General features: G+C 50.1%; 2 protein-coding genes across 2 annotated transcripts; both read right to left on the bottom strand.

Annotated features, from left to right (window-relative positions):
- Positions 1-1337: 1337 nt before the first annotated feature.
- LOC120901150 (alanine and glycine-rich protein-like) lies at positions 1338-2375 on the bottom strand. The gene is made up of 2 exons (XM_040308860.1): positions 1692-2375; positions 1338-1535 (listed from the first exon to the last, which is right to left on the bottom strand). The coding sequence occupies exons 1-2, from the start codon at positions 2373-2375 to the stop codon at positions 1338-1340; spliced, it is 882 nt and encodes a 293-aa protein (XP_040164794.1).
- A 108-nt stretch (positions 2376-2483) lies between these two features.
- LOC120901151 lies at positions 2484-9252 on the bottom strand. Its single transcript, XM_040308861.1, has 3 exons — positions 6398-9252; positions 3777-5476; positions 2484-2670 (listed from the first exon to the last, which is right to left on the bottom strand). The coding sequence occupies exons 1-3, from the start codon at positions 7673-7675 to the stop codon at positions 2505-2507; spliced, it is 3144 nt and encodes a 1047-aa protein (XP_040164795.1). The 5' UTR covers positions 7676-9252; the 3' UTR covers positions 2484-2504.
- Between the last annotated feature and the right edge of the window lie 4125 nt (positions 9253-13377).

Here is a 13377-nt window from a genome sequence, read left to right on the forward strand (position 1 = left end):
CAGTACGAATGGAGCTAATCGCCCCCATAATCGTATTGCTTAGACATATTTAGCGGAACGAGGACGATTTTTTATGGGGAGGAGGCCATAAGGCATCCCCTCAACCGGTCTCCTCGTTGGATGCTTTCCCCGTGTTGGAATCTCGTTTGCTTGCGCCTTGTCATAATCCGCTCAATCAGTCTAATGGTTTTTTTTTTTTGCTTCTTCTTCTAATTTTGCAAACCAATCTTCAAATTCCAATTCTCTACTAGTGCAGTGTGTCCTTAATTCTTCCCTCTCAGTCATGCTAATGCTAAATTATCTTATGAATGCATGCGTTTTGTTTGCGTATATTCGTTTGTTCGGTTAGCGTAAGTGTTGGTTTTGGCGAGATTTGTTTTAAAAGGTTCTCGTATGCCTTACACAAAAGGTTATTGTGATTTTTAAAACACTTAATGATTACCTAAGAACTGATTCTAGCACTCTTCGCTTACACATTTTCGATCGCGTGCGCGCGCGCCGTTCTTTGTTGGCGTGTTGGTATTTATTTTATGCTAATTCGCGTTCATGTGTTTGTGTGTGTGTGTTTAAATCAAGTGTATTTCTACATCCCACGACCCTCCCGTTTCCGTTCCGTGACACACCTTTCGTTTATTACTTCACAAGCACAAGATAAAAGATGCGAACGTTAGTGCGCTCTTGTACCCATCTCCCTCGAAAGAGAGAGAGAAAGACCTAATTATGAATAAGTTATTTCTATATAAAGTGGATTCGCCTAAGAGCGATAGTAACTTTTGTTTCATATGCTGCTTTTGCCACTACTCCTAGTAATGTCCGCCTGCCCGCTGCTGCTTACTACTTACTGCTTAAATTCCTCACTTAACACTACTAATCAAAGAGTGTCTCTGTGTGTGTGTGTGTATTCTGCTTTGTTTCAGTTTCTTTACCCATATATATAGTAAAAAAAAGAAGAGATTCGTTCTATACGTGTTCAAACTTTTCCTTTCAATAGAAAAGCGATAAAGAAAATCAACAAAAGAAAAAAAAACGTGAAAGAAACATTGCAACAAAATCTACTTTTAGTACATCTTTTGATCTTCGCAACGGAAAGAGGCTTCGTGTATGTGTGTGTGTTTGTTGTATACAAAATCAACTTTGTGGCAGCAGCAAATGGGAGAGTGCGGGGGGTGTTCATTCTCCTTTGCTTATTCGAAACACTGTAATTCTGTAATGATGTTTGGACCTAACAGAAAAAAAGCAACTGTGCTTGTACCCAAACAAACCCAAAAACGAACGCAACACAACAGTGCACACAGACGAAGAACGGCGTCTGCAAAGACAAGGAACTAGAGCGTTGACTAAAACGTATCCCCACCGTACCAGGGATGTATCCACGGGGCGGAAGGGGGCGGCGTCGGTGGGTAGATGGTGGGCGAAGGTAATGCACAGGACCGTGCCGCGGTGCTGGTAGTATCGTACGCACTAATACTGTTCCCACCAGCAATGCTTCCTCCACCACCAAGACTACCAGCACTTGTTCCACCTCCACCACCACCCTGCATTGGCGGATGGTACGGTGACCCGGCGGCAAAGTGGGGTGAAAATAAGCTGTTGTTTACGGCTACCTGCTGCTGTTGCTGCTGCTGAGTTTGCTGCTGGTGTGTTGCTGCAGCATGTTGGTGATGGTGATGGTGGTGATGGGCGGCAGCAGCCGTATGATGATGCTGGGCGGCTGCGGCAGCCGCCGCCGCCGCTAGTGCCGACTCTTGGAATGATGAGTAAACGGAGGGGGGTACTAGGGATGATCCGTGGCCAAGCATACGGCTGGCGGCGGCAGCAGCGGCTGCAACGGCTGCCGCTGCCGATCCACTGCCCGCTTCAGCGCCCGCGGCGTAGTAGTCGGCAAGGGCGGAAGAGCTTATCTGCGCGGTGGCAGCAGCACCGCCCTTTTCCTGCTGATAGCGGCACGATGACATGGTTTTCTTGTCGTAAAAGCTGCCCCCACTACTGGACGAGCCGGCCGAACCGCTCAGCGAAGGTGAGCTGAATGCACCGCCGCCGGAAAACAGGGCCGCTGCCGTCGCACCGGAAGGTGACACTACCGAGGACGCGGTGGCAGAGGGCGAGATGCCCGCCATTGCCAGGGCGGCAGCGGCGGCTGCTGCTGCGGCGGCCGCCGCTGCAGAAGACGATGACGACGCGGACGGCGCGCCCGTTGACGAGGAGGATCCTTTTCTTGCGCCACCACTGCTGGAATGAGTTCCGACGCCTCCGCTGCTGTTACTGCTGCTGCTGACCAGCGATAACGATGAGGAGGACGGCGATGGGGTCAGGTTGCTCCAACCGGCCGCCGCTATCCCACCACCAACACCACTGCCGGTGAACGAATCGCCCATGCCACCGCCTACAACACCACCACCACCACCACCAGTGCCACCGCCAACACGACTCGACGAGGAGGATGATATTAAATCCGATACGATCGTGCTCTGAGGGCACTGCTGCTGTACCCCCCACCCCAATTCCTAGCTGATGCGGGCCCGCTTGTTGGCCTGCGACTCCTGGTTCAGGTTGCTGCTGCGGATCATGTACTGCAGCTGCGGCATGTACGTCATCACGTCCGTCACCTGTATCATCGGCATCTTGTCCACGTTCGTGCGGCCCGCCTCCTGCAGCGCCTGGTACTGCAAGCTGAAAAAGGGTTGGAGAGGAGTGAAGAAATTATTAGATTGTTGTCAAAGTTTAATGATGGGGACTATTCTAGCAGCATTTTGCTATGAATTACTGGGTTCACCGACTCATATTGAACAGTATTGAAGAGTGTTACAGGGTTTACCGAGTCGTTTCCGAATGCCAAAACTACACAGGGTTTAGCGAGTAATGTTGCCAACGTAAACAGTATTACAGGGTTTCCGCCTCACTTTCGAATGTGAACACGTTAATATGATTTTCGATACCTGAATTATCCTATTGGACTATCACGCGTGGGCAATCATATTGAAAACATATTAAATTTCAAGTAAAATTCAAGTAAAATTCTGTAAATTTTCACGAATCTGCAATGTCCATAATTCGGTGAAACTCGCAGTTGCATTGCATTGCGCCATTGCAGCTACAGTGAAATCTCTCTAGTTTCTTCAACATGTATTGCTTCTTCAAGATTAACATTTTGACATTTTGGTCCGGTCATATTCCTTACATTTTATGTCTTTTCAAGATGAATGTCTCCCTCAGGCGAATATTCTTTAAGCTTCAGCAGCCCAAATGATCTACGCTGAAGATTTGGATGACAGGTCACAAAAGTATTGATCAAAGGATGCCAGATTTTTCCCAAGGTTTCTTGGATACTTCATAGCAACACATTCGTAACCATTCCTCAACATGAAAATCTCCCTAAGCTGACGGTCCCTTCGAATATTTATCTTAGAGAGATTTCACTGTATCATCTGTTGACATCTTATGGTTGAGTAAGAAAAACAACCCTATCGGTTCGTCTTTCCGTAAATAAATATATCATATTTAATGGTTGACCTCAAACTGTTCTATCTTCTTCAAGCCCGTAGGAGCTTTTTAATTAACTAATTAGGAATCCCTCTTAATTGTACATTTCCATTGCTGGACAGATTAAAGAGAGTTGAGTGTAAAGATGAAGTTTATAACTAACCGAATTATCGAATAAAAGTAACTTGAGCAAATAAAAGTAAAGGTTTCTAAGGTACTTGAGTTTAAAGTCTTTTAGAGGCCTTTAGGGGCCATCCATAAATTACGACCCATTACACGATCCTTTTCCTCCTTACCTATTGCCGATGAACAGATTGATGTCGAGCGCGTTCAGCACCCGCCGGCACACCTCCAGGCTGATGTACGGGAAGAACACGTCCTTCAGGTCGAAGATCGTCATCAGATACTCGGTGTTGCGGTACGGCGTCTTGTTCACGCAGTAGATGATCTTGTTCTCGACCGGTTTCTTCACCACCTCGTACGGCTTGTACTGAGTCACGCCCATGTTCATCTCGGGCAGCACGATCATGTTGCCGTGCCGCGTTTCCGTCAGGCTGTTGATCGCCGCCGCCGCAGCCGCCGTGGCCGCCGCGTGCTGCTGGTGCTGTACCTGCTGCTGCTGGGCCTGGGCCTGCTGCTGCTGGAGCTGCTGCTGCAGAGCGGCTACGCTGGCGTTGCGGTAGCTGTTCACTCCTCCGCTCGCACCGTTGCCACTGTTGCCACTGCCGGAGCCGCCGCCGGACGAGCTGCTGTTGGAGATCGCCCGGCCACCAGATGACAGGCCGGCCGATCCGGACGCCGCCCGCCGACTAGATTGTGACTGTTGCTGCTGCTGCTGTTGCTGGGCAACGGCAGCGGCCGCCGCCTGCTGGGCGGCCGCCAGATGCTGCGGCAGCGTGGTGCCTCCCATCGTGGACCTTTGGGTAGAAGATAGATCGATTACATCCGACAGTCCTGCTGCGATCAGCGCGTTCAGATAGTGTGTTCTTCCGTCACTGGCCACGCCACCATTGCCGCCGCCCGCACTAGTGATCACGCTCTGATTTCTTGTGTAATCGTGCCTACTGCTACTACTATTACTACTACTACTATTGCCGCTCGCTCTACTCTTATCGTGCACTATAACGCTAGGGCTGCCCGTGTTGGTGTTTGTGCTTTCCCGGTACGATGGTAGCTGTTTGCCGCTGCCGCCGCCGCCGCCGCTATTGCTCGCCTCCAGCAGGCGCTCGTTAATGATCTCAATGTCCTTGCTCATCCGCAAATGAGCCAACAGATCGACGCCATTCGCCACGAGACTATCCATCAGATCGTTATTGACGCCGCCTCCGCCACCGACCGGTATTAGGGCCGGCGGCGGTTGCCTTGCCTGACCGCCCTTCGGTGAGGCACGTGTCGGCGAACCAATCGGCACCGCGGTGATGGAGATCGGATTCTTAGGGTACGCTACCGGCTGCCGGTTGCCGTTCACAGCGTAGCTCCCCAGCCCGGCCACCGTCAGCTCGTCGAGCGTACTTGCACCTCTCTTCCCGGCCGGTGTGATCGTTACATTCCGTCCAAGCGAAAATCCATCCAGACTGTTGCTACTGCTGTTGCTGACACTACCACTGCTTCCCGCTGTGCGACCACCAGAGTTCATGGCCGCAGTAAAGGAAGCAATGGCAGCGGCAGCAGCGGCAGTAGCAGCGGCACTAGAGCTACTATTGGCGCTACTACGGCTCGACTTGCCGGCGGTAGCGGTGTTACGGTTGCTGCCGCCACTGGACGCCACCAGGCCCGCTCCACCGGTGCTGGCCATCGTGAGCTCGCTGATCTGTTGCTGATTCAGCCGGGACAGGTTGACGGTACCGTTTGGGCTACTGGTGGTTGCGAATATGGACAGAGCGGGGTTTAGGTTCGGTAGGGTATTGCCACTGCCGGCGGTACCCGAGGAGGAGCCCGAGCGAAGGACTGAGGAGGATGCGCCACCGCCACCACTCGACCTGTAGAGGAAGGCACATTACGGAGTAGTTTTCGGTTTTTTGTTTTTGTATGCAGTTTCTTTGGTTTGGTTAAGGTACATCGGGAACAAAACGCTCACCAACAGACACACTCTGCCTTCATTACAGCCTTCGTTTCACGCCAACACTCACGCATTGTGACACGCGAGGCATTCTGAAACGGAGCACCCAAGAATGGAGCGTTCTCGTTTCCTTTCAAAACTTGTTTCCCATGCAAATTCGATATTATGTTTTTTTTATTTTGTTAAGAAAAAGGATTAATGTTCGGCAACGAACTGTTTTTTTTTTTTTTCATTCCGTTAGTTTTACCATCGTTTACACATTAAATTCCATCCTACAGCAAGGGATGCTTCTGCCTTTAATGTAACTCTAGTTTTAAACTGCATTTTCTTCCAAAAACTCGGTGAACAACAGCACCGGAACAATCTCTATCATTCACAGTTGCACACAGTTGGCCAATCTCAACCAGGTCGAATGGGGCAAAATTGAAAATGGGGAATTACGGGGCGATCAGGAGAGGGCAAACATGGGTGGGGGTGCCGAGGGGAGATAAAAGGAATTCTGTAACTAAGTGGCGCGAGATTCTTCCTCCCGGAACCTTTCCGGTGCAAAGCAACAGCAGCAACACTGAACCATGTCCACGCCGCCAGATGGCGAGGGGTAGAGAAGAAGGAAAGCACACACCACTCCACCACACAGGGGGCGCCACGGAAAATGTGCACGGCTCTGTACTGCAAACGGCGCGCGAGAGAGTAAGAGAGAGATACGGACGCTACTCTGAAGTGAAGGAAAAGCTGAGAAATTGGTTTAGGAGATATTAAACGCTTGTGTTTAAAAAAAAAAGATACATATCACAGGACGGACAATTTTGTTGTCGTTGTCCAGGTGGGTTGCCACTACTGAAACAATAATGTTTTTACCCAGATAAAGCAGGTAAATAAAGTGAACCCGTGAAACAATAGTAATAAATAATAAACTGGTTCGACGGCGTTCCGTTGGGTCTGCAGCGTCTGGTAGACGTTGTTGGTGGCCGCCTTCCGGGCGGTCGCGTTCGCCATGATGGTGGGCGCCTTCGGCGGCGGCTGGGCCGGCTGCCGCGTCCAGTGGATGGTGTTCGTTTTCGGCCCCGAAAGCAGCTGCGAGTCGACCACCTTGCTCGGCCAGTAGTCCTCGAACTCGGTGCCGGGCGGGAAGTATCCCTTGATGTCGGTCAGGCTGATGACCGCGACCGAGTCGCTCGCGAACAGCTCGTTCCGGATGCCCTGCACCTTGCAGCAAAACTTCAGGTACGACAGATCCCACCCGGACAGGTTGTCCGCCTTCAGCTTCAGGTTGTCCGTCTCGCCCTCGAAGTAGAACAGCGGCACCATCTTCTGGTAGTCGCGCACCGTGTACGGCACCACCGACTCCTTGTTGATGCGGATGAACCCGCACTTGTCGTTCGGGGTGCTGCACCCCATCAGCAGCTTCTTGTAGCACACCTCCAGAAACTGGTAGAACTTGTACGCGTCGGACACGCGCACCACCAGATCCTTAAGCGTGAACAGCTCCCGCCCGAAGTGCATGTCGCAGTGCTTCTGGTTGATCTCGTTCAGCAGCTTACACTCCGCCTCGGTGATGTAGTACGACCGCACGCACGTGCACGTGTAGATGTCCTGGTGCAGGTAGTTCAGATACTTGTTCAGCAGCTTCATCTCGACCATCCGCACCGCGCAGTAGCGCTCCTGCTGCCGCAGGATGAACGGGATGTGCACCTTGGCCGGGAACACCTCCCACCCGAAGTGTCCCTTCTGGCTTTCCTCGTCGTTGGCCTTCTTCTCGGCGCCGTTCTGGTCCGAGGATCCGCCACCATCGTACGCTTTGCCGCTGCCGTTCGACGTGACACTTTGGCCACTGCCGAGCGGGACGGCAACGGTGGTAGACGCCGACGCAGCCGCCGCCATCACGTTGCCGGCTGTGGCGGTCGGTTTGCGCGTCAAGTAGTTCAGTATGTTCGTCTGGCCGGTCGTGACACCGTTGGCGGTGACGGTGGCCGCCACCGCGGCCGGTCGGGCCGGCACCTGTTGCTGCTGGACGGCGGCCGCCGCCGCCTTCGCCGACTGTTGCTTGTGTGCCTCCACTATCTTTGCCGCCATCTCGTTGATTTCGGCGTCATCGTGCCGCTCCTGTTTCACCGTGACCGGTGCCGCGGATGACATTTCTTCCACCACCACCACCGGAAGCGCTTTTACACGGAATCGGAGGGAGAGAGCACTTTAAAAACACAGATGGGGGGGGGGAACACTAAAGACCTGGTCTTGTCGGGTGTGGGAGGTTGTTTTAAGGGGGGGCTGTTTTGCTTTCTCACACGCACACGAGGAGGGATGGGGGCGATTTTCACGTAATCATAATCACGGTTTCTACCACTACTACTTTAGCTTTACAGCACACACAAACACACACGCACAGACACTTTCACGGTGAGGAACTTTGGATGTTTCCAACAGGAAGACCCCCTCCTTTCTTTCAGCACAACTGTCGTTTTGTCAACCTTTCCATCCAACACAACACACACACACGCACAGTAACACACACTCGCAGGAACTCCGAGGAGATGTCACGCGTGCCTTTCAGCTGTCAAAATCTGCTGTGTGTACTTTGATTCTTTCGGTACTTTCCACTGCCAACAGACACGCGCGCACGCACACAACCACCAACTGCTTCTATAGCCGTATTAGAAACGTGCACGCACACTGCCGCAAATCAAATCATTCCACCGGAGTGTGGACACCGAGCGGCGGAACGGAGGACGGGAGCCTCACATACAGAGGGACGGGCGTGTATCACCAACCACACCACAGCCCACACCAAGGTTGTTTTCTTCTTGCTCTGCTTGTTGTGCTTCTAACCGACACCAACACACTACACTCTGTGTGTGTATCGCAAATATGCCTGCTTCCTCCACACACCACACACACTCCGCCGTTGCTCTCGTGCGAGCGCACACACGCACACACAAGCTTTTGGATTCGCAACTGTGCGCGCACACACACTTCACGGGATTTGCTGGAATATCGCACACACAGGCGGGGAAGGGGGGCTATCTATTGCTAGGCTTTTGCCTTTTCCACGAACGCACACAGCGCAGAGAGGCCAGTTTGCACAAAAGCGACCCCCAACAATGGGTTTTTTAAAGCTCGCCCGCAGTCGCTGCTGCTGCTGTTGTTGTTTGCCTCACACAACTGTCACGAAACTGAAACACTTTCCCGGGTCCAGATTTTCTTTCCAAACAAAACAAAATCAAAGCAACGGGAATTTCCTGCTAAATCCTCTACCGTCTACCCTGCTAAGTAGCACCACCACACGGCCACAACACAACGCTGTCCTTGTATTGCCAGTACACACACAATACACACCACCGCGATAGAAATTCCCTTAGTATATTTTTTGTTGTTTTTTTTTTGTGTTTTCGCGTTCTGTCGCTTTTTGTTCCGAGAGGAGCGCGCGCGTGTGCCGAGTGTCGCTGGCCTGCCGTTACACTACTGCTCTCATCCACACGTCGTTATTTTGTGTGGTGACGGCGGTACGTAAAACACCGAAAAACCCCCGGATCGAAAATCGCCCAACCGCGCTCGAAGAGAGCGAGAGAGAGAGAGAGAGCGCGCGCACACGGATGAGAAGTATACACAGCAGTGTCAGCAACACATAAAAGCGTGCAGCAACACATAGCAAGTGGGAGAGAGAGCGAGAACCACACACACGCATCGGGCAGCGTACCCCTTGGGTGCGAGAGCGAGAACGACCACAAACACATACAGCCAAGAGCGCGGACTTGAGCCCCCGCTCGCACGCTGCTGCTGCTGCTGCTGCTGCACACACAAAAACCGCTCATCCGCTCGGACTTGTAGTCTCGCACAACGAGGGCAGGCGCCTGCCAATCGGTTGGTCGTAGTCGCCGTCGTCGTCGTTCGCCATACTTCTTCTCTCGCGGGCGCTGACTCTCGCGCGCGGCGGCTCGCACCGTCATCATCTCGTCGCACCGGTTTCGCTCCCTCTCCCTTTGGCCCGTTTGTTTCGTACCGTATGTGTGTGGCTGTGTGTGTTTGGTTTTGGGTTCAATCTAGTAGCGTTTTGTTTGGGGGACGGGTGGTGATTGGAGAGAGATAAAAAAAAAACATCACATACACAATCTATATTATATGTACACGAAATATAGGTAGAGAGAGGGAGTGGGAGAGCGAGCGCGTAAGGGACAGCTACGGTACAGTACGCCCTCATTTATTTTCGTTTCATTTCCCCCCCCCCATCCCCGCTTGTTCCTCTTCCTCTTTTTCCACCATCTCCATCCGTAACTTCGTCCTCAGCAGGCGGCGGCTGTTGTTCAGCTTGAGCCTCGCTTTTCCACCGCTCTCCTCTCTGCTAAGCGCACGCTCTCCCGCCAAAGGGAACACGATCGCTGTTCGCGCGTGTGATGTGTATGTATGTACCTGTGTGTGTGTGTGCGTGCGTGTACAAAAGGCAAGCGAGGCGAGAGTGGTGGTAATATAAACGAAAAACATACTTTGGCGCCTTTGCTCCGGGTCGTAAAGAGTCTCTTTCTGCCTCTCGCTCGCTTTCTTTAGCTCGCTCTCTCTCACTCGGGCACGCTCTTCCTTCCTACCTACACACCCCTTTTCGCTACCCCGTTGGCCGATTTTCAAGCTCCTTTCTTTCCTTGAACCTTTTTACGATCTCCCCCGCAACACTCTCACTCTTTCTCCCTCTCTGCCGGCTCTTCCCTCGCTCATTGCATCTAACAAAACCACCGCGACGTGCATTTGCGTACGCCGTGCTGCTGCTGCTGCTGCTGCGTTTCTTCTACGCGCTTTTCGCCGTTCGTTCGTGCGTACAAAAATGAATTTCGCGTGTTCGCGTTCGATTGGAAACTGCCGCCTGGTGGTGGGGATGAAACAATGGGTGGAGGAGAGAAGTCAATTTTTGGGAAAGGTTGCATACCATCCAAATGGTATGGTATGTGCGAGTCTTGCCGGTTGCAGACGGCCAGCAGGAGCGCAAGGTCATTCTGCAGGCAAAATGCACCACCGAGAGCGTCGTTTGCGTTGCGTTACTGCGCGAGCTGCAACTATTTTCCAAGAAACTGTAAAGACTGTCGAGCGGGAGGGTTCGGGGTCGCTGGAAGAGGTCAGCAGCGGACAAAGAATGGCCTTCCTGAAAGCGTGTATCGTTAGAGGAAATCTAATTAACCACCAAGGGCTAGCACACGATCGGGATTAAAAACTGATCACTCTTTGTTTCACTTCTTCTTTCAGATTTGGCTTTTTTTCTATTATTGCTTTTATATTAGATGTTTATTTCGTATAATTTATGTTATTTATGACTGATTGATGAGGAAATTTTGAGCCTATTGGTCTAGTTTGTCTCGTAATTCATACCCTAATAATATGACGTTATTTACCGTTTTTGAAATGTTTGATTTTTGGTTTGTTTGGCTTTATTGTATACTTTTATTTAATTAAATTCGTTTGTTTATTTGTTTTTATTAATCATGTATGTTTCGTTTCGCATAATTATCAACAAATGGCAAATTTAGGTATAATATCAAATATTGTGGATAAACCTTATAATTAATCTTAATTTATTAACAATAATTCATAATAGTACTTGAACCAGATAATATTTCAATTTATCACAGTATTAGTATTAGTTAATTAAAATTAAAAAATAGTAATATGGCCGTAGCATTAATAAGAAAAAATACATTATAAATAAATATATAACATTCACATTTGTACTCCATTCTTACATTACATCGTAAGTTTTTTTTTATTTGTCATGTTTTCATAATTTCAATAAGGCACACAGGCTAATGATAATCTCATTTCCTAACTACGTTTTACATGTACACAAACCCAACATTAATTATCGCTACACGCAATCTAAGGAATTTTCCCTTTCCCGCCCCGGCAGACGGCATCGTCGAAAGCGATTGTCCCGACGGCCCTACCGATCGTCACACACACACACCACCACGCACTCGTCTTCCGTTCCCCGTTTCTCATTGTCTCGATTTATATGTGTTAAGTGAGTGAAACTGTGTACATATCTCTGAAAAAGATATTCCAACACAATCGCACACACACGCGCATACGCACCGATATACACCCATATATCAGCTAGCCTCGCAGTTCCCTGATTGCAAGACTTGAGTGCGCGCGAACAACCAACGAATCCAGCAGCAACACAGGCAGCAACAACAGAGACAGAGATAGAGCGTCGAATAAGCAAACGCTGCTCAACGTACTGCTGCTGCTCTTCTCACACGCCCTTATACATTGCAGTATTGGTGGGCACCGACCACGGGGTCTACTAAAACTCGTAGCCTCCTGTGCCGAGCGAGAGACTACAAAAACACACCACACACCGTGACGAAACGGCTGCTGCTATTGCTGTTGCTGCTGTGGTTGTTTAAGCTGGCCAACAAAAGTTCCGTTTCGCTCAGCGACAGGCGAAACCCGAACCCAGCTCCTGATACCTCCCTCACTTACCCTATTGCACACACATTGCTACACTTCGGGCGAATAATTTATGCAAAGTACGTGCCGTTTTTTTCGCCCCTTTTCGCCCAAGATATCCCAGTAGGCAGGCGCCTATTACTCATCGCACGAGATCTTGCCGAGATAGTAAACAGTCATCCCCTTGGAGCGTGCTCTTCTTTTTTCTGCTTTTTTGCTGCTTTGAACAACAACAACAACAACAAAAGCAACTACTTTCTCCGTCGCTCGTTTTATTTTCGCACAAGACCCGTTGCGCATCAATAATAATCGAGTCAGCGTCTGTATGTGTGTGTGTGTCCGTGTTTTGCTATGCTTTGATTATAGAAATTCCGCTTACGGAGCAACAACCACCGTCGAACAAAACATCCAGTACGGGTTTTCTGGAATAACGCGATTTGGTACACGATCTTCTGGGAATTTCCATACAAAATACACAATTTTTCCACTTAGCTCAAAACACCCCGGGTGTTCGGCATTCAAGTACCTAGTTTTACCCCGCAAAACTCTTATTCAACAAACAGAAAGATGGAAAAAAAAACCCCGCACACACACACCCCGCTCCCGGGCAACAACCATTTTGTAGCCATCTTTGAAAATAATTTCCGGGCGCCTTGCGAGCGAGACTACGACTACGTTTCGCCTCGGCTTATTTACGTGTTGCTAAGGGAGGGAGGTTTTCTTGCTACCTCTTTGTGTGTGCCTTATGTCTCTCCCTCTCTCTCTCACTTTCTTTCTCTTTCCCTCTCTCTTTCTCTCTCTTTTTCGCTCACTCCTTGTTGCATGCATACCACTGGCTACCTATTTCACCCAGCTGTATCGATAATGTCTCTCCCTCTCGTTTCGGTTTCCATCGCTCTCTCGCTCTGTTCTTCGTTTCCTTGAACGGGGTAGAAAAGTGTAGGCACCCGGGGTCGGGTTTGGCGTCTGTTGTACTACATTGTATAAAGTTTATGCGACGAGGGGCTATTCACCCAAATACCCTAAATATCTTCGTGTACCCGGTCCGCGTAATGGTTTGTAGGCCCCGATCGATGATTATACCTCGAAAGCAATTAAACTGGGTACAACAACACACAGGCATAGGAGACTATCGGAGATTAGGAAATACTTATGACATGCGTGACAGGCGCTGGGATGGTCTGACCCCGCTGGCAAGCGCACGAGGTCAGCCGCTTCGCTTTTGCCTGACGTCAGTCGTATCTTCTAGTATCGGGTTGGGGGTACAGTATGAGTCATCCAACACTTAAAGTTTTTAACGCTTAGTAGGGTACATTTCACAATAAATTTATGTTCTTAAGTAAGCTTCTTTAAATGCCTTTGAAAACTGTTTCACATAAAAAAACTGTTTTTGTATTAGATACAAACAT

This window comes from Anopheles arabiensis, chromosome 3 (assembly GCF_016920715.1).
Source record: "Anopheles arabiensis isolate DONGOLA chromosome 3, AaraD3, whole genome shotgun sequence".
In the NCBI taxonomy this organism is placed as follows: Eukaryota; Metazoa; Arthropoda; class Insecta; order Diptera; family Culicidae; genus Anopheles; species Anopheles arabiensis.

Excerpts from the sequence above, each read along its gene's own strand:
- LOC120901151 (XM_040308861.1), bottom strand. The coding sequence starts at position 7,675 with ATGTCATCCGCGGCACCGGTCACGGTGAAACAGGAGCGGCACGATGAC. Across the intron at positions 5,477-6,397 it reads TATTTACCTGCTTTATCTGG|TGTGCCTTCCTCTACAGGTC; the intron begins GTAAAAACATTA and ends ACTACTCCGTAA. Across the intron at positions 2,671-3,776 it reads AATCTGTTCATCGGCAATAG|CTTGCAGTACCAGGCGCTGC; the intron begins GTAAGGAGGAAA and ends ACCCTTTTTCAG.
- LOC120901150 (XM_040308860.1), bottom strand. The coding sequence starts at position 2,375 with ATGGGCGATTCGTTCACCGGCAGTGGTGTTGGTGGTGGGATAGCGGCG. Across the intron at positions 1,536-1,691 it reads CCGCCCAGCATCATCATACG|GGTGGTGGTGGAGGTGGAAC; the intron begins GCTGCTGCCGCC and ends CCGCCAATGCAG.